Source organism: Silurus meridionalis, chromosome 6 (assembly GCF_014805685.1).
Source record: "Silurus meridionalis isolate SWU-2019-XX chromosome 6, ASM1480568v1, whole genome shotgun sequence".
Taxonomy (NCBI): Eukaryota; Metazoa; Chordata; class Actinopteri; order Siluriformes; family Siluridae; genus Silurus; species Silurus meridionalis.
Window position 1 is genome coordinate 26,426,702 of NC_060889.1, and position 26,201 is coordinate 26,452,902.

Consider the following 26,201-nt stretch of genomic DNA (forward strand, 5'->3'; position numbering starts at 1 on the left):
TTGAAGGTCTGCGGTACAAGCTCTATGCCACTTGCAACTTTTGGGCCCTTGAGAAAGGCCCTTAACCCTCTTTGCTCCAGGGGTGCTGAATCATGGCTGACCCCAACAAGCTGGATTATGTGCTGTGATGTGAAATCATCTATATCCTGTGCATGTAATATGCGTACAGGGCAGTGAAGAGTCTTGAGAGACCCAGAGAGTAACGCCCTCTCATGCAGTGACCAATGGCGTTAAAAGGAAGCCGTACTCAGGCTCCGCCCACTCCCAGGAAACAAAGTATAGCAGAGAACTCTCCAGCTGCGCTTAGTAACACAGTTACACGCACACACACACACACACACACACACACCCTGCTGCTTATGTGGAATAAATGGCGACTTTTCTGATCTTCTGTGTTTTAATAACCGGCTTTTGTTCTAATGTAAGTATTGATTCTGAGGATGAAAGAGTAGATTCTGGGGGAAGAGCAAAAACTGCTGTTCTTTTCATTATTCATATCTGTCTGGTTTGATTGGGGTTGTGGGTCTTCTTACTTTAGCTTTTTGATTTTTATTTTTTTTGCTGACACCATAAAAGCACAGATAGCTGTGATCTTATCTGGCTGTGATCTTCTCTGTATCAGAGCTGAAATGTTGCGGTCATGTTAAAAGCCTTAGGGAGTTTACTTTGAAGGGGAGGAGGATACTGTTTGGTTGGAATTCCCCAGAAACCATAAAAAAAATGTTTTTTTTTCTTATTTTTTAACACATTAATCATTATAAATATACTTATTATAATATGTAGGTTTTTTTGTGCCTTTCATTTTCACTTTTGTTTGTTTGTTTGTTTGTTTGTTTGTTTGTTTGGGTATTAATTGCATGACTTATTTATTTACCTTTATTTATTTATTTATTTGAGTATTTTCAGTTTTGCAGTTTTCGTTTGTGCGTTTGTTTGTTTGTTTGTTTGTTTGTTTGTTTGTTTGTTTGTTTGTTTGTTTGTTTAGTTAATGCACTTTATGCACTAACATCCGAACCTGTAAACAAGTCGTTCACAAATTCAATTTATAGATTTAATTCAAAAGGGTTCATCAAATAAATGTATAATTTTTTTATTGTTAGTGATATACAGTGTGTGTGTGTGTGTGTGTGTGTGTGTGTGTGTGTGTGTGTGTGTGTGTGTTGTGCCTAGACCTCCCATCATGCATCTCCTCTCAAAACTATTGGTTGCAGCCAAAATGATCACAATACTTTATGCTTATGTTGCTTTTTTTTGTTCAGATATCCTTTCAAAATGCCACATATAGGTAATGATGCACCAAGATATTATACATCAAAAGCTTTCAAATGATGGCATTTCAAGTACAGTTGCATGCATAACAGTAGACATCTTACCAGGAGTTCATCGTTAGTAGTGACGCAATGTTTGCTTACAAAGAAATGGCAATTATATGTTGGGAAAATAAAGTGTTTAATCCCTTTATGTATAGAGAGTTTATAAGCTGCCCTGTGGTTGTTTAGCAGTATTTTTCATTAAAATTGTAGATTCAGGGTGCTTGCACATGTTTGGTCAAGTTTTATGTGCAGGGTCGGTTGAATGCTCAGTCAGTCTAATAGAATAATTACTGTAATTAGTCAATAATAATAGTTATTAATTGGTTAGTCACATCAGTAGAACTGGCTGTGCTTCCTAACAACCAGGATTTTACTTTGTCTAGTTAAGTGTGATTTAAGTTTATGGATATGACTGTGAACGTGTGATTGTGCTTGTGCATGCGTAGGTAATCTGGGTTGAAGCTGATGAAGGAGAGCAGCGAACGCTCCGGCGACAGAAAAGAGAATGGATCATTCCTCCAAGGAAGCTGGATGAGAACGTGGATTATACCAGAGTTGAATTTATTGCCAAAGTGAGTACTTGTTTATAGTAATTCCATGAATAACATTTTGTTATAACAAAGTACTTCCAATGAGGCAAACATGCTGCACTGGTATTCTTAAAATACATGGTTTTAAAAGGCACAATATTAACACTACTATATAATAATATTAGTATTAAGTACAGATTAACTATATAATCAATGCTGTCAGTTGTGTCTTTGACCTTGATATATATATTTGAGACAAAACATAAAGGGTGGCATCGAGCTGAATATCCCTCCTTTTTTGCTCACAGACGCAAAGTACAGAGAGACATTTGTTTTTCAAAGTAGGATTTAAAAAAATCATAATTCACTGCTTTTGACAGTAATTAATAGGATAATAAAATTGCACCCTTTTCCCACACAGAATTTCACGTTGTTGGAATAACGCCATAAGCCCCTTCAAGCTATCTCAGTGAAAGGTAAAAGTAGGGCAAGCTGTAGTTCTGTACACTGTAATCACGCGATCACTTCCGTGTTTTTTATTATTCATGCAGAACCTAGAACCAGTCAGTACAGCTAACACAAGCATAGAGCGGCCTGTTTATTTACACTTTATTTGCATTTAACCGAGAACTGTGACATCAAGGGGGTTGAATTCTGGTTCTTCAGGATCCTTTTGTACTTTGACAGTGGCAGTATGTTGATTAATGAAAAACGAACTAATGATCAATAACAAATGATTGATGCCAAGTAAAGCATTGTGCCAAATATTATTGTATATAGATACTTCATGGGATTTTTATTATCTATTTCTGTTTCCTTAAAAAAAAACCTTGCTCAGCCATATGCCAAAATGATGAAATGGTAAAAAAACTTAAAAGCACACTTACTGAGGTTTAAACAAATGTAAAAGGATTGTACCATTATGGATTCTAGGCATACGCTCGAATATGCACGAATATTCACTCGTATTACGTCTTAGATATTGAAGCCACTGAAAACTGTTTGCTAACAAGAAATCGCTTTAGATTATAGTGTTCTTAATGTCTATATAATAACTACTAGTTTTAACATTGATGTGTTATTAATATCAGGCTCTGTAGGTTTAAGAATGAAACTTGTGGGGATTTATTGTCAGATTGTCACTGCGTCATATCAGTTTGGATCGCATTTCTACAACGATGAATAATATGCTTTCTTTATGTATGTTGACCGTCAAAGACCCAAATATGGAAGAAAAAACAAACTTGAAAAAAAAAATGTTCTCACCATTTATATGTTGTTGTAGAAGGAACTAAATTTAGAAATAAATGGGCTTTCACGTTTTTATTTTTTCATTTTGGTACGTTTTTAGGGAACTGTAATATTGACACATTGGGCCTATCAACAAACAGAATTTCAATGATTTCACTCCCTGTCTAAACAAATGTTTGTCTGAACTACTGCTTAAGTAGCCCCATGGCAGTAGCCTATAGAGCTATACAATAAAATCACGCAATACTAATAAATGGACAGGTCATATTTTTATTTAAAAAAAATAATATTTATTAAAAACCATATGTTCAGATTTTTTCACTAATTGTGATAGTCCCAAAGGCAGGTCTAGTCCTTGCACAATGACATTGCACAGTGCACATTGCTGCAAAGTGCATTGGTGCAGCTTTTACCACAGTGAATGCAGCGTTTTCCATGTGTTGTATGGGGTAATATCCATACATGTATTTGCGTATTTGCAGCTCTGATGGTTTGTGTACTTTTTGGCTGGGATCATTTTCCAAACTTTTGCTCTATTTCCTATATATTGGTGTTAATGGATGCTCTGTTATTTTAGCTGTACTCATTGGTGTTATCAATCACAGCCTGGATCATATCTTCTGATACAAAATACAAAAACACTCCAGCGGTGTACGAAGGCATCATTAGTGATATCCTGACCTGTGTGTGGACTTGAGAAAATATGGGTTTGTAAAAATGCAGGTACTAATAAAAAAACCTGTACAATATAAAAAAGAATATAATTGGTCTTCATTGATATACAGTATACCAGATTATGTTGTTACATGATCCCAAATGAGGATGGGTTCCCCTTTTGAGTCAGGTTCCTCTCAAGGTTTCTTACTCATAACATCTAAGGGAGATTTTCCTTGCCACAGTCGCATTTATCAGGGATAAATACACATCGTTCACCTTAACTCTCAAAATTCTTTAAAGCTGCTTTGAGACAATGTCTGTTGTGAAAAACGCTATAGAAATAAACTTGACATGACTTGACTTGAGTGTTAATAGTTTATTTGTTTGAATTACTCACATTAGATCAGGGAACATTCCTTGAAATGCAAACTAAAAACTCCATCAATTCTTCCTAGTAAAAGGAGGATGGTTTTTAATGTGGCAGCTGATGATCCGAAGGGCTAAGCTGCATTATTGGAAGATTATGGTGGATTTAAAGTACGCTACCTTTTAGAGGCGCTCTGTCACTGTCGAGTTATTATTTGTTTGCTTTACGCTCTCTGTGAGCTTTGCCTTTTGTGGAATGTGTTACCAAATGCAAATTAGACGAAACCATGCTGAGATTTAAGTAAGTATGAAAACAAAATTAGCGCTCTTCCCAGGAATGTATTTGTGTGTTTGGCCTGAAAACGCGGAACAAGTGACTAAGCAGGGTTCCCGTACAAAAAAATCCTATTAAATGGACCATTTTCTTCACAAACTACTGGATTACTTGGTTCAACAAGATAAAAAGTTTTTGTAATGTTCCCCTTCAAATACTTGCAAAACTGTATCGGTTTGCCTGCAGGTAAAAAAAAAAAAAATAGCGAATTTGACACAAAAAAGCTGATCTAGTTAGTTGCTTTTTCTCATCGGATCAGAGTTGGTTGTTATAACACCAGAGTGTATAATCAGAGGATCAAAGGGTTAACATTGGATTTAACACCTTCACATCGCAGAATAATCGTTTAAGACCAGGTTGCACAGGCGCAAAGCGTCCCCATGTCCACCAAAAGATATTGCAAAAAGAGTTTTCCTGCAAAGACATTCTATTCTCATAGAACTCCATTCATCCATATTTCTAGTCAAGGTAGATTGGCTCATACTCAGCATTCTCGAGTATGGCAACTAAGTGTTGAATTTCAGGCTTGGTACAGAACAACTCTGCGTATCCAAAACTTTGATGTTAGTATGCCAGATTCAGAACAAATACACAAAGGCAAGTGTAGACTTGTAGTAATATCAGACTTGTTTTGCTATCGGTAAATTTGATTCATATAGAATAATAAAAGTGCTCACCATGCCAGTTGAACAGAAAATGTTATTTGACAACGCCTAAACCCGAAATCCACAGCCTATGAATTTGCAAACTGAAATCTTCCTTCACCCCAATACACATGTTCAGACGGCAGAAGTTTCATAGACTTCAATGATAAATTAAATTCGCCAGTAACGTTCACTAATAGTGTAAAACTGTTTTAGAAACGGATACAGCAAAACTTTTTTCCATTATTATTTCATTTGATACACTTTAGTATGGCGTTAATGAGATGATCAGTTTCTTAAGAAGCACAAATGTATAAGTACCCGAAGTATTTTCAAGTCAAGTGGCTTTAATTTTAATTTTAGCCATATACAGTTGATACAGGAAAACAAAAAACGTTCCTCCAGGACCAAGGTGATGAAGTGTTAGATTTTTCTTCATGCCCAAACAAAACTTAATTCTTGGAAAGGTTTTCCGTATGGACTGCGATGCCCGTGGTGTCTTGGAATAATAGGGAAGAATCACACCTCACACAGAAGGAAGCAATGTTCTTTTTCGGTTTATTGCAGGCAACAGACACGTATATATACACATTGGAAAGAAAGCCTGACCTAAAGTTGTTTCCTGTTAAGATAAGAGGATATACTAGCCTGAGATGTGTGAGCCCTGATAAAGACTCCCTGTATACCTTACATACTAACATCGTAAATATTCTGTACACACTGAACAGACAAAGGAATGTGTGTGAACTAGTGTGAGAATCGTCTTAACACTAACAGTAAGACAACACGAATGTACACTCAATAACACAAATCTCACTAGGACATGAGCAGACCTACATACAGAACTACATGAAGTACACATGTGCAAACAAAACAATTCAGTAGAAAGGCATTGTCTTTATAATAATATACTTTATGGGAAAAAGGTTTATGAACACCTGACTATAAGAATCATATGTGCTTTAAATATCAGATTCCACCTTTAGTCCACATTTGCTTTTAAAACTATCCTCCGTTCCTCTAGGAAGATGTTCTACTAGATTTTGGAGTGGGCTTGTAGAGATTTGTGCTCCTATAGCCACAAGGGAGTTAGTAAAGTTAGTAACGTTAATGCATTCAAAGTCAGGTAGGGTGAGGAGGCCTGGGGTGCAGTCAGCATTCCAATTCATCCCGAAGGTGCTCAATGGGGTGAGGACAGAGCTTTATAGCAGCCCACTCAAGATCTTCGTCTCCAACCCATCCAAAGACATCCTATACAATTGTCCAACTTTGTGATCACCCAAGATTCTGGTGGTGCTTGGTGGAATCATGGCTTGGGCCATGATTGAGAGTTGATTTTCCTCCCTAACCTCAAGATTCATTGTCTTTTTACCGCAATAATTTGCTAACAATTTTTAATGCATTAAAAGATTTTCTTTAATCCACTTCTAATTACTTTTGATGACACGGAACACCCAAAGAGCGAGTTAGTACCTGCTATGATTTTTACTTTATGTTATAAAGCCCATAAGCAATCTCTGCATTATTAGATTCTCTTTTGTCCTCTCATATGAATTTAATAAGACAAGAAAATGCAGCTGATCATGTTATAGAAAAACCACAAAATGGATACACCTCTGTCCTGAAGCTTTCCCCCTGGCAGAAAGTGTACTCAGCGTACACATATTCGTTTTTGTAATGTATTGTAGTAAGGATGCAAATATAAAGCTGTGTGCACTTTGGTTGCTATAGATAATGATAAATAATTAATACCCCCCTGACCTATGAAAGAACAGCATGTCAGTAAAATGTTTTAACAGTTGCAACAAGTAACAGTTAAATAACGTCTCACCTATTAATATTTGAAAATGCATGTGTTTGTTTTCAGATCCGTTCGGATGAAGAGATCAGGACGGATATTGATTATTTTCTACTAGGACCTGCAGCGGACGAAAGATTATTCACCGTAGGCCGAAAGAACGGCTTTGTCAAGATCAATGGCATCTTGGACAGAGAGAAAGCCTCTAGTTATGAAGTGAGTACATTCTCTGTATGGATGTGGCAACATCACCTGCGAATATTTCAGTTTTTTGTAACAATATCAGGGTTCTGTTTATTAGGGTACACAAAATTCACGGTTCGGTGTGTACCTTGGTGTTTTTTTAAGTCGCGGTTCAGGTTAATTTCGGTACGGTTGGGGGAAGAAATGCAAAACATAAAATTCCTTGTTATTTTTTTATTAACACAGTTTATTATTGACATTTTTGATTGTTTACATTTTTAAATGCTTAAAATATTTAAAAGAATTTTTTATAATATTGAATAAAAATGAAATAGAATCAATTGAATGAATGCAGTACACTTATTATATTCATTGATTTGAGTAATTAATTAAATTAGCACAAAATAAATTGATAAAATACAATTAAATTAGTTTAAAAATGTAATTAAATAGTTTACATTTGTTCGACCCCATTTTTGGGATACAGTGTGTGTGTGTGTGTGTGTGTGTGTGTGTGTGTGTGTGTGTGTGTGTGTGTGAAGAATCCAAAAAGAATCCATAGCGCTACCGTTAGCAGCAATCCACTTCCTGGTTAGCGGCTAATGCTAGCACTATGGATTCTTTAGTGTTTTCGTGCATGCGCAAAACTAAACTTATTTTCAGAACGTGGTACGTAACCACAGTGACACTGCGTTAACTCTGGTTTCTTGTTTATGTTTTCAAGTTAGATAATATAAAAAATGCGCTAAAAGTGTGAGGCAGAGACTTTAAAATTGTAATTTAAAACCCATTATATTCACATGAGCAGTGAAACAGACTGCAAACAATAAGGATTCAATAATAAATATTTATATAAATATTTATATATTTTAATATTTATATAAATATTTTAATACCCGCCTCATTGTTCAGTCCGGCAGTAGGCTGAGGCCTGTTCTGAACATGAACTGTGATTACGTTAGGAGTATCAGCCATATAATTATTTATTGCTCATACTTGCTGTTATTGTTTGCAGTGTGGCTGCTGACGAAACGTTGAGCTTACCGTCATCAAATATGTGAAATATTTCTTGAATGCAACATAAGTCTTTATTCCTCTATCATTCCTCTCACTTACCACTAGAAAACACAAATGATATATAAAATTTTTTTCTCAACCTGTGACTGCAACTAAGCTGTTCATAGATGTTAAGAGATTAAATACATAAATTTAGGGCTATAACGATTCCTCGAGGAACTCAAGTAATTTGAACACAAAAATGCATCGAGGCAAATTATTCGCTTCGTTTTAATCCATTTAACTACAGACAGAGCACTGTGTTTCCCCAAGGACCATTATTACTGACGCACCACCCTCTAAACTCTGGACCACTCTGGGGTCTCATTCTAAACAAATAAACGTATAAATGTTTACGCAAAGGTTGTGCGTGACAATTCCCCTTTCTCGCCTTCTGTGTTTCCACGTTGTGCATACGCAGGAGTTCAGAGTTTACTTACACGTTCATAAATGAGACCTCTGAACAGGTAAAACAGGTGTGTGTGTGTGTGTGTGTGTGTGTGTGTTTTATGTAATATGACAATTAAATGCACTAAATTGGTTACATTTTCAGAGACTGCAATTTTAGCAACAAAAACATTTTTTTCTAGACAAAGTATTTGTTTATTTACTTATCATTTTATTTTCTCTTGTATATTTAGTATTTCTCTTCTATAAAGTACTTCTTATCCGATTACTCGAAGAATCGATGGACTAATTGGTAGAATACTCGATAACTTAAATAATCGATAGCTGTATCCCTACATAAAATAAAATGGAAATACACATTCAGCTAGAATTTTATGTGTCCCAGATGTGCTGAAATGGACTTCAGTTGTAGGAGACATTCAATGAAGTGTATAATTAAAAAGAATCAGAAGTGAATGGAATTAACTTTTTTCGTCTGTGGAACAAACAGTATATTCAAATTTTGTTTCTTCACCTAGATTTTCAGAAATAGTGCATACAGTGGGGCAAAAAAGTATTTAGTCAGCCATCAATTGTGCAAGTTCTCCCACTTAAAAAGATGAGAGAGGCCTGTAATTTTCATCATAGGTACACTTCAACTATGAGAGACAAAATGAGAAAAAAAATCCCGAAAATCACATTGTAATTTTTAAAGAATTTATTGGCAAATTATGGTGGCAAATAAGTATTTGGTCACCTACAAAAAAGCTAGATTTCTGGCTCTCACAGACCTGTAACTTTTTCTTTAAGAGGCTCCTCTGTTCTCCACTTGTTACCTGTTATAATGGCCCCTGTTTGAACTCGTTATCAGTTTAAAAGACACCTGTCCACAACCTCAAACAGTCACACTCCAAACTCCACTATGGCCAAGACCAAAGAGCTGTCAAAAGGCACCAGAAACAACCTGCACCAGGCTGGGAAGACTGAATCTGCAATAGGTAAGCAGCTTGGTATGAAGAAATCCCAGAACCACACTGGGTGACCTAGTGAATGACCTGCAGAGAGCTGGGACCAAAGTAAGAAAGGCTACCATCAGTAACACACTACGCCGCCAGGGACTCAAAGCCTGCAGTGCCAGACGTGTCCCCCTGCTTAAGCCAGTACATGTCCGGGCCCGCCTGAAGTTTGCTAGCATTTGGATGATCCAGAAGAGGATTGGGAGAATGTCATATGGTCAGATGAAACCAAAATAGAACTTTTTGGTAAAATCTCAACTTGTCGTGTTTGGAGGAAATTACCACCAATACCAGCAACAGTGTGTAAAAACCTTGTGGAGACTTACAGAAAACGTTTGATCTCTGTCATTGCCAACAAAGGGTATATAACAAAGTATTGAGATGAACTTTTGTTATTGAGCAAATACTTTCTTTAAAAATAAAATCTTTAAAAATCAGACAATGTGATTTTTCTGGATTTTTTTTCTTATTTTGTCTCTCATAGTTGAAGTGTACCTATAATGAAAATTACAGGCCTCTCTCATCTTTTGAAATGGGAGAACTTGCACAATTGGTGGCTGACTAAATACTTTTTTTGCCCCACTGTATAAGTAGAGTTTTATAAGCATCTACGTATGTGCAATTCAATTCTTGTGCACTTTTACCCAGACACAGTGCAACCTCAAATCCACTAAATAGATTATTAATGGTGTAAACGTGTCCTTTTAAATTATATTAGGTTGTTTTTTTTTCTCTTGCAAATGCTATGCTTTGTTTGTGTGTGTGTTTGTGTGTGTGTGTGTGTGTGTGTGTGTGTGTGTGTGTGTGTGTGTGTGTGTTTAGCTCAAAGGGAGAGCTCAATGGGCAAATGGATCACTCGCTGAAAGAGATCTCGACTTGAAAATCATAGTTCTGGACCAGAACGACTGCCCCCCTGTGTTTAACGTTCAGGTGGTTGGTTCTGTCAATGAGCTCAGTGAGAAAGGTACATGGATTTTTTGGCTTTTCTGTTGTAACAGTCCTTTTTGATATTTTTTATTTTAAATGGAATATGGGTTTATGAGATTTGTAAATCATTGCATTCTGTTTATTATGTACATTTTAGACAGTATTTAAACTTTTTGGAATTGGCGTTGCATCATTTTCTTTGGAAAAAGGGAAATGCTTTATAGCTCACATATTCCCTAGTAAATATATGGCATCAGCTTGTAATCATTCGTTCTCCCAGGCACCCACATAATTGTCATCACAGCCATTGATGCGGACGAGCCGGACACACCTCATTCACAAATCGCCTACGAAGTTATACAGCAACAGCCGCCTGGAATGATGATGTTCCAAATCGAGAAGTCAACTGGCGAAATCAGAGTCCAAATGAACACTCTGGATCGAGAGGTGAGTGCGTTAATCACGACAGATGTTACAGAGGATTGCAGTCATGTGTCATGCTGAAAGCAAAATATTACAGAAACTGGATCGTGTTTGAGGAAAGTGATGTGAGATAGAGTTTCTGTTCTAAATTAGTAAATCAGTTCTATAAAGGGCTTGCTACAGTCTGCTTCAGAAATATTGGCACCCAAAAATGTATGCCATTTGGCAAACACCCTTATCCACAGCTGTAAGGTTAAGGGCCTTACACAGGGGTCCAGGAGTGGCCGGTGTGGTTGGGATTGGAACTGATGACCTTCAGATCTAAAGTCTAAACCTTCACCACTAAGCTCCCACCTCCTCAAAATGTTACTGGTACATCTGGAAAGTTTTCAACAATCTTCGGGGGGAAAAAATTGTCATTCAGGTGGAGTAATCCATGCTTTGTTGTATTAATGTGTAACCACCCTAAAGGTTTGTCAAAATCTCTTCCACTTTCAACATCTGGAGAGGGTTTTCACAGGGTTCAAAGTGCCTCAGAGTTTTTTGAAACCTTCTACTGATCTACTACATATCAATGCAGTATTTGATTGAGTACTACTTTGGTACAGTTCAGTCTTTTGTCTATATTGTTAATATTTATTGTGTATGGCTATTTTAAATCATTCTTTCCCTGTGCAGATACAAGACACATACAGACTGATCGTCAGAGGGACAGACATGAACGGACAAAATTCTGATCCGAAAAACAGACCACTGACTGGAACAGGGACTGTGACTATAAGCATTCTCGATGTTAATGACAATGTCCCTGTATTAGAGAAGAGCTATGTAAGTGTTTTTCTGTGCCTTCATTTGTTATTTGTCTAAAATTGCAGTGAATTGCTAATGTTTGCAGTTTATAGTTAAAAAAAATCTAGGAATACCTAGGCAAAATCTTAACACAAGGTTACCAATTATTATGCTAACAAAACATAAAACAATCTCCGTAGCTAAACACCTTTTCTGACTGTTTTTGCAGTACGAGGGTAGCGTGGAGGAGAACACCCTTTATGTGGAAGCGGTCCGGATTAAGGCTATAGACATGGATCTGATCCACACGGAAAACTGGGAGGCCGTGTACACCATCGTCTCAGGAAATGAAGCCGGTTACTTCAACATCACCACTGACTCCAAAACTAATGAGGGCATCCTATTAGTCACTAAGGTAAGCAGGCGAACAAATGTATTAGAAACAATCATTCTTCAGACACTCTTTTATTCCAAACAGATTCATGTATTTTTTTTTTTTTTTTTTTAAACACACTTAGCAGTGTTTGTCTTTGCGTTTCTACGTTTGTGTATTTTTCCATGATATTTTACTCTTACGTTTATGGCATTTGGGAGACGCCCTTTGTCCAGGGTGACTTATAATTCTCTTATTTATTATATTTACATTTACATTTATGGCATTTGGCAGGCGCTTTTATCCAGAGCGACTTAACTGAGCAGTTGAGAGTTAAGGGCTTTGAATAAGGGCCCAGCAATGGGAGCATGGTGATTCTGGGATTTGAACTTCTGACATTTTTGGCCAGAAAACCAACATCTTAACCACTGAGCTATTACTTTGCTGATCATATATACCATTGTCTTATGTGACTCGATTTGTTTTGTTTTTTTCTCACATCCTTTATCTTTGAATTCCTTATTGGGGATTGGAATTTAAATCCAGATTTCCGTAAAGCCGCTGTATGACTCGGTCCAGGTTTAATCAATCGGAATTATAATGGCTGATCATTCCAAATTTATTTCATTTTACCACTGGCATATGGAGGAGTCCTTTACTGTGTAGATTAAAAATTTGTCAATGCTTGAAACTAAAAAAAATTATAATAACCTGTAATAATTATAACACTTTTTTGCTTGTTTATAGCATTATATTTTTTTTTAAATATGCTGACCTTATTTATAAACCTATATTCTAGTAATTCGGACTCAACCCATCTGATTTAATAAAACAGGTTGCAAAGTCAAGAATCAGTCTCAAAGCTAAATTCATAAACTTTTATAATAATTATAATTAATTTAAAACATTAACTGAAAATATTACCAACCCCTTGCCTTTTCCTAATGGGTGCCTAAGCTCTATATTTATTGTAATTTCTAGTTTTTAGCTGGTATCATCACTTCCTGTCATATTAATGTTAGCTAAACATTTTAGCATTTATATGGCAGATGCAGAAAATTGCTTAAAACTAAAAACTTTACCCTCCATTATTTTCACCATCGCTGTACTTTCATCAAAATCTCAATCTGTCATGTTGTGCTGGTGCTATAAATTATATAAAAAAAAATAATAACAAGGAAAACTAAATAATAAATAAAGCTAAAGACTTCGTCTATACAGTTGTGCAGGTTATGTAAAGTGAGGCAGTGGTCTGGTTCCCCAAAGTCTAAGGTGCAGGGTTTCAGTAATAGTAGTACACACTGGTCAACATTTATTTGTTGGACTGGAAAGAAAATGTCCAAAATGCTTGAAATTCTGCATGACAGCCTGATTTGAATAATCTCAGAGTATTATTTTTTAAACGCATATGTGAGTAAAGTCATAAAAAGCTAAATCTCCCTACTTTTTATTCATATCAACCTCTTTATTCATGACCATATTAATCAAATTCTTTATCAATACCTATGGCTTCTATACTGATTTCCTGATTTCTTTCTTATTGTTCTATTTATTAAAGGAGCTGGACTATGAGCTGCTGAAAGAGGTCAATCTGGCAGTGGTTGTCAGCAACAAGGCAGCTTATCACAAATCAGTGGTGATTGACAAACCCAAGACCTACCCCATTAAGATCAATGTGGTGAACATTCCCGAAGCCCCTCACTTTCACCCCGCTGTCAAAGTTGTCTCCATCTCTGAAGATCGCACCACAATTGATCTGAGGAAGGTCATCACCACCTACACAGCCACAGACAGTGATACACTGTTAACCGCCACTAACGTCAGGTAACATCAACTCAGATTTCCAGATTTGAAAGTGTTTGGTCGTTTCTCTTTCTCATCTCAGTAGAATATCAGGAGCACAGTAAGGGTTAGAATTACCTCCTTAGTTTCTAGAAAACACTTTATTCTAGAAAGGAGCCTATTCTTGAATACATTACCATTCAGGTCAGCAGGACACAGTGCACACACACACATTCACACACAAATGTACAATTAAAAAAATTTTCCAAACAGTGGCTATGGAAAAAAATAGAATTCATTAATATTTAATTAATAACAGGTGTGAGGAGCGAGTTAGAAAATGTTTCCAATAATAGTGGTTTACATTTTAAATAATTTATTCCAACAGCTTTGTGGAAAGAAATATTCTTTCTGTTTCATGTTGAATCACATAAACCCAGTATTTCTAAGCCGTGCTAATTTTTGCAGTCGCCTCACACTCACATGTTTAACACCGAAATAGAACATGAAGGAAGTGTAGATATTATGTATGAAATGATTGTACGTTATCTGTAGGATACAGTGGTCATGTAACCAATAAACACAAAAAAAATTTAGTGTAAAATGTAACTAAATACAGAATTTCATGATCTGCAAATGTCATAAACCCATATTTTATTAACAATAGAACATAGGAAACATATAGAATTATTAAATTCTTTTTCCTCTTTTGGCTGCTCCCATTAGGGTTCTCCACAGCGGATCATCCGTCTTTACACTACTCTGTCCTCTACATCTGCCTCTTCCAAACCAACTACCTGCATGTCTTCCCTCACCACATCCATAAACCTCCTCCTTGGTCTTCCTCTTTTGCTTCTTTTCTGGTGGCTCCATTCCTTAGCATTCTCCTACTGATATACCCCATGTCCCTCTTCTACACATGTCCAAACCTTCTCAATCTCGCCTTCCTCACCTTGTCTCCAAAACGTCCTACATGCGCTGTCCCTCTAATAAACTCATTTCTAATCCTGTCCATCGTCGTCACTCCCAACAAAAACCTCAACATCTTCAGCTCTGCTACCTCCAGCTCCACCTCCTGTCTTTTACTCAATGCCACTGTCTCTAAACCGTACAACATCTCAGGTCTCACCACAGTCCTATAAACTTTCCTTTTCACTCTTGCAGATACTCTTCTATCACAAATCACTCCTGCTATCACTCTTCTCCACCCACTCCACCCTGCCTGCACTCTTTTCTTCACTTCTCTAACACACTCTCCATTACTTTGCACTGTTGACCCCAGGTACCTGAACTCCTCCACCTTCTCCACCTCTTCTATCTGCAACTGCAAAACTGGGAATGTGGACCATTTTAAGGAAAAAATAAGGGTATTTTCAATTTGATGGCATAATATGTGTATATTAATTATTAATTAATCATTAAATAGTGTATCTTATACCCAATGCTATCTGCATATTACAATAGCATGACTTCGTAGTAGAAGAGTTCAAGTACTGAAATGCCTGCCTGCAGTCGAGGCCTTTCACCATTTGAAAACATTGGGTGCATCATGAAATGAAAAACACAACAAAGGATACCTAGAACTGTTGATCAGCTAGAATTCTGTATCAGACACATATGGGACAACATTCCCCTCCCCAAAACTGGTGTCCTCAGAACTTACGGACAGAAGACGTGATGCTACACAGTGGTAAACATGGTCCTGTCCAAACTTTTTGGAGACATGTTGCAGCCATCGAATGACTTAAAATGACATATATTCTCCGTTTAAACATTTCTGTTCTTTTGTTTGTTTTATCGTGAATAGAATATGGATTTATGAAATTTGCTAATTATTGCATTATGTTTTTATTTACATTCTACACAGTGTCTCAAATGTTTTGGAATTGGGTTTGTAAAACACTTCAATTTGTACTATTATAGGAAATAAGGTGTAAACATGTAGGTGAAGTATACTGTATCTTTGGCCACATTTCTAGTATGGTCTTTTTTTAAATTTATCTTTTTCTTATTTGTTGTAGGTATATAAAAGGAGAAGATGTTGACAACTGGGTGAACATTAATGAACATACTGCTGAGATCAGGCTCAACAAATATCCAGACCATGAGTCGAAGTTCCTAGTCAATGGAACATACTACGCCAAAATCATATGCATTACTAATGGTAAGTTGGAAAGCCAATGACAAAAATAGCCACACGGCTGTTTTTTCAGTTGTGTATGTATATGTGCCAATAAAAAGGCTTTAGCAGTACATAATGTTTTCTCTTGTATGAAATCTGATTTATAGATTCAGTGCTTATTTGTAGTAGTTTTTTTGAGATATATAATGTCCTAAATATTGTAATGTCTCAAACCTTTTCATAGATTTTTCACCCAAAACTGCGACTGGAACTCTTGCAATTCAGGTGCAGGATTTCAACGACCACTGTCCCGTTCTGATGAGCTCAGTCGAAAAGCTTTGTTACGGCAACAGCGTAGTGTATGTCACAGCTAAAGATGGGGATAAATACCCCAATGCAGAACCGTTTGAATTCAAAGTGGTTTCCCAGAGCACAAAAGAGAACTGGAGTGTCGAGCGTCTGAACGGTTAAGTTTAACACACTTAACACCACGTCAAAGCTAAACTGAACACTGCATAATTTTTCTTTGTGTTTCTAATAAACAATGAAATATTTTTTCAGAAACGACGGTTATTTTGCGTAGCCAGGAGATCCTGTGGCCAGGATATTACACAGTAGGACTGGATGTGCAAGACCAGCAAGGAAAGTCCTGTGAGGTTCAAAAACTTCAGGTAGATGTGTGTACATGCATTGAAGCACAAGTGTGCCAAGCTGAAAGACAGACCAGCAACAGTTCTGTACTGGGAGCTGGAGGAGTTCTGGCATTGCTGTTAGGAATCCTGCTTCTCTTGTGTAAGTAGCATTACCTCAGCCATTTGCATGCTCCTCAGCATCTCCTTTAGAGGTCAACCGATAGTTGAAAGTGGATTTGGGCGATACCGATAGCTAGGTTGGATTGAACTTGCCAATAAACAATTAATCAACTGATGGATAAAATTGACACGGGATTTAAAAAAAAAAAAAACATAACAGTCCATTTAAAATAGTGTTGAACTTTATTACAAAAATACAAAATAAAAAATCAGTACTAAATCATGAAAATGCACTAAATAAAATAAACATTTAGATATCAATTAGATTAATAAGTAAATAAATATATATATTAATATATCTAAATGATTAATTATTATAACGCACAGTCTTGCGTGTAAAAACAAACAGCACTTGGCTTTAGTGATTCGCCTCTAGAGGCCGCTCTCGTAATGACAGCGGACCTTCATAGCCACCCCAGCATCGGACGCTTCCCGGAAAAACTACAGGTATGGATTTTTGCCGGTTGTTTCAGTAATCAACTATCGGTGCCTGTTAATTTGCAAAACCGATGAATCGGCTGACCTCTAATCTATTTTTGTTAAGCTATTTGCTGAGTCTGATCCAAACAAAGTCTGGTCCAGTTAAATCCAATCATCAGAATCAGAAAAAGCTTTATTGCCGAGCATTTGCACATACAAGGAATTTGTTCTGGGGACAACAACAACATACAAATAATTGAAAAAATTTCAAACGTGAATAAAAATAAATAAATAAATGGTGGTATTGCACATATTTTATTGTGCAATAAGGAGAGAATTTAACTGCTGAGGTAGACTTCCTGGGTAAAAACCTTTCTTGTGCCTGGCTCTCCTGGTGTTCGGTAATCTGTAGCACCGGCTAAAAAGTTCAAAAAGGAGATGGCTTGAATATGAGAGATCCAGAGTGAGGTTTTTTTTCTCGCTCGGGATGTATAGCGTACTTGGAGGGTGGGCATAAATATAAGTAAAATCCATCTGAGAAAAAAGAGGCAGGTCACACCAGAGACCTCCATAATCAAAATTGAGGGGACAGGCAATAGAGTAAAAAAATCAAATGGAAAAAAAAAAAGCAACTAAAGAAGAGATGTACAGATAGTCAAGTCAAGTTAAGTTTATCTCTATAGCACTTTTCACAACAGACATTGTCCCAAAGCAGCTTTACAGAATTTAACAGTTAGGGTGAATGGTGTGTATTTATCCCTGATGAGCAGCCATGGCGACTGTGGCAAGGAAAATCTCCCTTAGATGTTATGAGGAAGAAACCTTGAGAGGAACCAGACTCAAAAGAAGAACTCATCCTCATTTGGGTGACTTCAAGAGTATGATTATAGTTCAGGGTATTTATGTAAAAAAGTGTACTTTAAAAAAATGCAAAAGCCAGTTATTGAGTTTAAATCTCTTTAACTTTGACATTTAAAAGCTTATAGTGGCTGCTTGTTGAGGAGTGTATGAAGGATTTCTGCTTTAAACAAATTAATTCATGTTGTTTCTTTCTGTAAAACAAAAGAAGCATTCGAGTATGCAAGGTGTAAATTGTGTAAATCAACATTTGTATTGTTTTTATAATAACTGCAGACGGCAAATTGACAACCATGCGTAAAAAGACATTTTGTTTAGCTGTGCCGATATAAGCATCTAGAATATAAATAATTTAAATTTGTTTAATAATGAAACGATATGCGTAAATGAAATATACAAACATCAAAAACAAGCATTTGAACATAGTAAAGCCTCAGTAAGTTTTGTAAGCAAGTACAGTAAGTAATGTTGTAGTAGAAATGCTATAAAAAGCTAATGGAAGTTAACAGGCTTGACAATGAATTTCATTATTAGCGATTTTATCAATTAGTTGTTGCAGCCCTAATTTTATATGAGAGTAATGGGAAGGGAGATGTATGTTTTTTTTCTGTTTTGCTGTTAAAACAATTGTTCAATATGTTTGCAGTGATTCCGTTGATTTTGCTGTTGTGCGAGTGTGGAGGAGCTGCAGGTTTTGGACACTTCCAGGCTTTCCCGTTTGAACAAAAACAGCAACTCATCACCTATCACACTGAAGGCCAGGGAGAGGATAAGGTAGTGTGTGTGTTCTGCTTTATGCTCGATATCAGGCTTGTTCTAGGAACACAGGGTGTGAAGCAGGAATGCTTTCCGATTCGAACACTAGTCTATTCAAAGGAACCATGCAGACACTCCTCAAGGGGTTTTTGAGCACCTGCTGAGCGTGAGCAACATTACTTTATTTGCCGCAAGTGCTGTCTGTATAGTAAACTACAATGTGATAATGGAAAATGGTTGCAATTTTCCTCTGTAATGAGCATGCATGCATGAGACAGCAAGTTTCAGTTAAAACCGTGTATCTGGGACTGAATAACAATTGCTTTTCTATGATATTTATGAGGACACTTGGTAGAGTAGCTCCATTATGTTATATGGCACAATCAAAGTAAATTGGAAGCCATTTTGGTATTTGCCCTATTTTTTTCCTGTAAAGAAGTAAAAACTAAACATTAAATGGCTGCTTAGCACTGAGATGTTGCCTTTTGAATTCGCAAAAAAAATCTTTTGAAAAGAGGAAGGAACTTTCGAATAGCGGATATGGGATTTCACAACATTAATCACTACTTCCCAGGCTATGATAGACCATTTTTAGCCCCAACCACATGACCATGCTTTGCTCACATTTTGACAAGAAAGCTAACCAAATTCAGGGTACATGAGGATATTTGTAATATATATTTATATATGATCTTCTTAACTGTTCTACTTATTTCTACAAACTTTAACATCCTTCATTCATTCACTTCCTTGATAAGTGGAATTGTCAGGATTTCTTGCTTTTGAGACAACATCTTAAAAGCTAAAGAATCCATGTCACTAGCATAGCACTTCCTGGTTAGAGGCTAACGCTAGCACCATGGATTCCTTAGGGTTTTAATGCATTGTGCTAACTCTAGATGCATTTTTATACCGCTGGCATTGTTGTAAGTCTTCAAGCTTAATAATAATAATAATAATAATAATAATAATAATAATGCATTTAAAGTGCCTTAATATGTTCCCGACGTGTACCGTCATGGCCAAAATTATCGGCACCCTTGCAATTCTGCCAGAAAATGCAACTGGTACTCACATGTACTCAATGGAACAGCAACAACAACAAAACAGAGAAGAAAAGTCAAATCTGAAACAATTCCACAGAGAAACCAGAAAAAAAGCACTGGACAAAATTATTGGCACCCTTAATATTTGGTAGCACCCCCTTTGGAAAAAAAAATACTGAAATCAATCGCTCCCTGTAACTGTGAATGAGTTTCTTACTCCTCTCTACTGCAGTTGTGGACTACTCTTCTTTTGCAAACTGCTCCAGGTCATTCAGATTTGAAGGATGCTTTCTCCCAGCTGCTGTGTGCTTTAAAATCTCTCCACAGGTGTTCTATGGGATTCAGACTCATGGCTGGCCATTTTAGAACTCTCCAGCACTTTGTTTGTAACCATTTCCAAGTGCTTTTCGAAGTGTGTTTCGGCTCATTGTCCTGCTGGAAGACCCATAACCTCTGGTGAAGACGCAGCTTTCTGACACGGGCCACTATATTGCACCCCAAAATTCTTTGGTAATCAACAGATTTCATGGTACCATTCACACAGTCAAGGCATCCAGTACCAGAAGCAGCAAAGCATCCCCAAAACATCTTTGAACCTCCACCATGTTTGACTGTAGGGGCTGTGTTGCTTTCTTTGAAGGCTTTATTTTTTTCTGGAAAGAGTGCTGATGTCCTTTACCGGAATGCTATACTGTTGTCTTATCTGTCCACAGTATGTTCTCCCAGAAGGATTGTGTTTTTATTCACATAAGTTCTGTTTTTTTCCACTAACACTCTTTACACTTCTTTTAATTTTCAATGCTGTGTGACACACAACACAAAGGTTGTCATCTTTTCTCCATTTGAACTGGTTGCGAGTGTGTCTAAATACAAATTACAGGAGCATCACATGCTTGAAAAGCAATTATTTGCATTTTGACAAGGTGCCAATAATTTTGTCAGGTCCATTTTTGCATTCTGTGTGAAATCTTATGTTTGACTTTCATTGGTGCAAATCTCTACAGTTATATTGCATAAGATTCTACCAACATGATAAACTGTTCTATCTCCTGGTTTTCTCAGAATCTAGTACTGCTGTCCAAGCCACGTGTGGATGTAGATGGTGGTGGCGGCGGTGGGCAATTGACATCTGGATTGGGAGCACATGAAGACTGGAGAAAATATGGATGGGAATCTTATGAAGAATACATGAACAGCCAGTGGTGTAGTAAATATGATGAGTATATGAAAAAACAAAAAAATGGTTTTGGAGGACATGCAGGAATTTTTACAGCACGCAGCTTTGAAGGCATGGCTCTGTCCGAGACTTATTTAGGCAACTACTACGAAAGGGTTAGTTTTTTTTTTACAGCCTAATGGAGAACAAATATATCTTAATACAGAATGACAGCATATATTATATTAATTAATCTCTTTGGAATTAACAGTGTTGAGTTCTGATGTTTTGTATGTTTTTTGCAGAAAACACAGGAGATGGTGATGCAGGAAGCTAGTCAAGACCTCCTGCTCATATCTAGCTATGAGACCTGCAACTCAGTCACAGGTTCTTTAGAGGACTTGAGCATCTGTATGCAGGAGGAAAACAATCTGGATTTCCTCAATGACCTGGGGCCTCAGTTCAGAAGGCTTGCAGAGATTTCCTGTGGCTCAGCCATTGAACTGGACTTCAGCTCCACTTCTACACCTTCCAAAATAATCTCATCCAGTTCACAAGTTGGCATCAAAGTGGATGGTGCTGCTGCTGCTTCTGGTATCCACAGTGAGGCGACCTCTGTTTCCGAATCCAACTCGTCCTCGACCACCCAAATTACAACTTCAAGGTATGGAGAGAAAATTAGCAGTGGCAACGTCACATCAGCAGCCACTGCAGGCCAAACTCTGCTCGTCCAGCAGCCTACTGTCTACCTTTCATCAGCCCCTATGTACCTAGTCGAGAATCGGCAACAGCCCACACTGTTTCTGGCTTCCGGTGCAGTGCTGGGTGTTCAGGAAAGCAACGTGGTCCTTGTGGAGAAAGGGCATACTAACATGTCAATCGCTGCCCAGAACTCCCTTCCCAGGCTAGGGCTGCAGCAATCAAACACCAGAGTATTGGTAGACCAGGGTTTTGGAGGCAGAGTGGTAAATGGGATCTCAGGTCACCCTGAGGCTCAGGGCGCTGTTTCTACTACTGTTCAGTATGTAGAGAGCAGACAACTAGAAAGCACAGAACCTGTGCACGTTATGCAGAGCTCCCCAATCTCCATCACTAGCAAAAGTCAAAGTATGCAAGCTCAAGGGGAAATTGGAGGGGTCATGGCTCCAGGAAAAACTTCGAGTGCCCTTTCGTTGTCACAGCAAGATGTGCCTCGGTTCGCAAAGTCAAGCAGTGGCACTCAGGTGCTAGAGGAAAGAGTTTCGGTTGTCAAGAAAAGTTTCCAATCAAGCTCCACCTCCTAATGCAGCCGCAAACACACTCGCACATTCTCCATGCCGATTTTTACAGCCATTTGTGGTGTGAAGCATATGCACCAAAAGTTCCCAGTTGAATAGCAACCAACAAATAGAAAAGAGAAGACTTTTTGAAGATCCATTATTGTAATTCATAGTAATTGTTTTGCGTAGTCGATTAATCAAGACCCTGTTATCTAAACGCCATGTTTGAATAGGGGTAGTGTCTCAGGTAGATGTAGCTTTTATTGATACCGATAGCTAGATTGGACTGCAATTGCAAATAATCGATTAATCAAATGATAGCTTTTTAAAATGGATGCTGGCTAAAAAAAAAAAAAAAAAACAGGCATAACACTCCATGTAAAATAGTACTGAACATTATTGCAAAACAAAGGGCTGAATCATAAAAATGAAATGAATATTAATATATTATTTCATAAATATAATTGTATAATTCATAAACGATAAATAAATATAACGTAGCACTCTCCGTGCAGCGTGCAGTCTGAGATCAGTTGGTGCGAGGCATCAATGATTCTTCACAGCCGCTACAGCATAGAACTCAAGCCGGAAAAACTATCGGTATTGATTTTTGTTGATACCTGATAGTTCCAGCAAACAACCACCGGTTGACCAGATGAATCGGTTGACCTCTAATCTCGGACATCCGTAGTTCCTACATACCAGATGTTTTCATTACTCATGGCCATGTTTTGTTTTATATACATGTTATTGTTATTGAATTGTTTGCTTCATTACTGGAAGACTAAAAGTTTCATCACATAGTGACATAAGTATGTACTACATTTGTATATTCTATAATGAAATTTTTTATGAAAATAAAAACGAATTGAATTGAATTAGTAAATCGAACGTAAATTTACACCTATTGCTGCCATTGCCACTTTAGTCAACCTGCAGGATCTGTTTTTGTGACTGTTTTTTTTTCAATGCAGCAGGAAATATTTGTAAAATAACCAGTATAATGAAGTTCACAAAAAAAAAGTACATAATTTGGGCTCTTTTATTCTTTTATACTTGTAAAGATTTTGTGTTATCATAAAATGTGTATGTCCCAGACTATTATTTTAAAAAAAGAATCATTATTGAGTAATTAATTGGGAAATTGTTAGTAGTGGCAGTGTGTTTTAGGAATCAGATAGAATGTCCTTTACTAATAATTAGGCACGGTTGATTTGCTTTGATGTATTACTGTGTATTTCATACAACAGAGATGAGTTTCGAAACAATATATGTATGCTTGTTTTGGGTTTTTTCCTATTTCCTGGGCAGTAATGGAAATAGAGTGCACAATATTTCCCTTATATTACTGTTTTTCATTTTGAATGCTTTCCACTGCATTACAAATAATGGCACACAAATTACACATTTCTTATTTTGCTTGTTCATGCACTCCCTGACACTGCACTGCCATCTGCTGGAACAAAGAAGCACTTGAATCAAAATGATTTTTTCTTTACGGGTGCCTGACACACTCCAAATTGCACAAAGATTGCATGCTGTTGGTAGGAGCACTGGACAAATTGTGCTGTAACATTGAATCAAATCTCTATTAACCTGTTGGAACAAACTGGAAGGAATCTTCTGTTCCTTTTTTTGGATGTTGAACCAGTTTTCAGCACAAAACAGGGACTTCTCATCAACCTGTTTTTTTTTTTTTTTATGTGATTTTATATGATGGGAATTTTATTTGACCTGCCAGTGGTTCTTAAAACTGAGTTATACATGCCAACAACCATGTCAGCCACGTTCATCTCTTGTTTGTCAGCGACCGACTGCATCCTAATCCTGAGGAAAGTGTGTGATGCTGACGGATTTGTGCATACTTCTTCAACATATAATAGTCTGTCTTTTATGAATGTACAATTAAATAATAAAAAAAGATCTGCACCTGCATATCACAGTAGTACCGGCTCTGAGATGAAGATACCACCGCTAGAAAAAGTTTATTCCACATTTCTGGGTTGTTTTATCTAGAAACTGCAAATGTCTTTTTTTTTTTTTTTTTTTTTTTTTAAGCATATTTTTATATATTTGTTCTGTCTAACTGCTGATTTTAAGTACTTTAGAGTGGAAGTATGGTAGCTCTGTTTTTTCATCCCATCAATCTGATAAAATTACATCCAACTAACATCAATCCTGCCAACGTCTGTATTAGTTTGACCAATCATGCCCATTCCTGAAGAAGTTCTGACCAATCATGTTCACTCCTGAAGTTCTTTAGAAATCCTTATCCGTTAGTAACTTAGATCAGTTCTGCCTGAAGGAGGTCCAAACAGTCCTGGCAAATCTTTTAGGAACTTTGACCAATCCTGCCACTTTTCTGAAGGCTTTCGCAACAATCTTTTAAATCATTTGACAAATCCTGCTAATTCCAATAGAACGTTTGACCAATCCAGCCTATTCCTGTAGAAAGTTTAACCAATATTGCCAGTTTCTGAAGAAAGTTTGACCAGTCCTTTAGAAGTTTGACCAATACTGCTAATTTCTGAAGAAAGTTTGACCAATCCTGCCCTTTTTTTTAAAGCTTTCTCAACAATCTTGCCCAGTTACTATGTATTTTGACCAATCCTGCTAATTCCTTTAGAACCTTTGTCCAATCCAGTCTATTCCTGTAGGAAGTTTTGACCAATCCAGCCTATTCCTGTAGAAAATATGGCCAACCCTTTAGAAAGTTTGATTGACCTGCTAATTCCTGTAGAAAGTTTGACCAATCCTGACTAATCTTGAATTAGTTTTGTTTAATCCTCCCGTTCCAGAACTTCTGATCAATCTTGCCAATTCCTGCGGGATTTCCAACAATCCTGTCCGGTGCTATATAAAGCTTGAACAATCCCGACAGTTTCCTGAAGGAATTCTGAACAATCTTTTCATGCCCCACAATTCAAAAGTAAAAACATCTGGATATTTTTGTTCCTGATACACACTTCTGCTCTGTAGTGTTGTTGCTGTTCTGTGTGGTGAAGGTGTGCACTGTTTATATGTAGAGCATTATTGTGTCCATATTCACTTTACATGCAGCCAAATGGGGATTTATGTCATTGTCACCAGTTTCATGTGCAAATTTGAACTGTTTGCCTGTTTTTATTTTCAGAAGACCATGAATTTGCCTTGATTGTGATGTTAAGAATAATTTCTTTTCTAATATAAATACTAAAAACAGGGGTTTTTGCCGATTACCTTTTTTTTTTAAATAAATAAACATTCTAATTTGTATGAACAGTGTTACTTTTACTTGCGTACTTGTAGTATCGCCAAATCATCAATCGTGCCTGCATAAATAAAGATTTTGTAGCGTTTTCGTGTTTAATTAACCTCCACGTGTACAGTCTACAGCTGAATGCAGTATAGTTATGCTAAATGTCCCGAAGGTAAACCCCAATTGTGCTCAACACTGAACCAGCAAATGAGCTGCATGGTTTTATGGTCTGGAATAAAATTAATATGTATTTGCTTGTAATGTGACAAGCAGTTAAAGTGCAGTGTTGTTTTGGAGTTGGGGATCCTCTGTACTGGTTCCTTAAAGACCTCTGCTTTTATTTATCTATATTAATAATGATGCTACAAAACACACATAAGAAAATAATTCATTCCGTTAAATAACTCGGTTTGCTTTAAAGAAAAGGGACTGGAGACGATAAACAACAGTGTGAAATGTGATTTAATGTTTAGTTTATTATTATTTTAAGCAATTAAACAGTGTGTGATTCCTATTGTGTTTATTTATTGACTTAATCCTGGTCATGGTTGCAGTCATCATTCCAGGGTCTATCCTGGGAGCACAATCATGGGATACAGACAAACACACAGTAACACTTTTTGGGGCAATTCTGCATAAGTTGTGTACCTGTGTGCATGTTTTTTAAAGGTGGTATGAAACTAGAAAACCTGTAGTAAATTAATT

General features: G+C 36.9%; 1 protein-coding gene across 1 annotated transcript; it reads left to right on the top strand.

Annotated features, from left to right (window-relative positions):
* Positions 1-283: 283 nt before the first annotated feature.
* Positions 284-25,517, top strand: dsg2l (desmoglein 2 like). Its single transcript, XM_046852398.1, has 14 exons — positions 284-421; positions 1,760-1,885; positions 6,963-7,109; positions 10,358-10,499; positions 10,743-10,909; positions 11,564-11,713; positions 11,904-12,089; positions 13,606-13,871; positions 15,851-15,993; positions 16,196-16,417; positions 16,513-16,743; positions 18,688-18,815; positions 20,906-21,175; positions 21,305-25,517. Exons 1-14 carry the CDS (start codon positions 371-373, stop codon positions 22,280-22,282), a joined length of 3,207 nt encoding a protein of 1,068 aa, XP_046708354.1. The 5' UTR covers positions 284-370; the 3' UTR covers positions 22,283-25,517.
* Positions 25,518-26,201: the final 684 nt, after the last annotated feature.

What these genes read in the sequence shown, in the direction of transcription:
- dsg2l (XM_046852398.1), top strand. Translation starts at nt 371, where the DNA reads ATGGCGACTTTTCTGATCTTCTGTGTTTTAATAACCGGCTTTTGTTCT. An exon ending in TTAACCGCCACTAACGTCAG is followed by an intron (nt 13,872 to 15,850) that starts GTAACATCAACT and finishes TATTTGTTGTAG; the next exon opens with GTATATAAAAGGAGAAGATG. An exon ending in TAGGCAACTACTACGAAAGG is followed by an intron (nt 21,176 to 21,304) that starts GTTAGTTTTTTT and finishes TGTTTTTTGCAG; the next exon opens with AAAACACAGGAGATGGTGAT.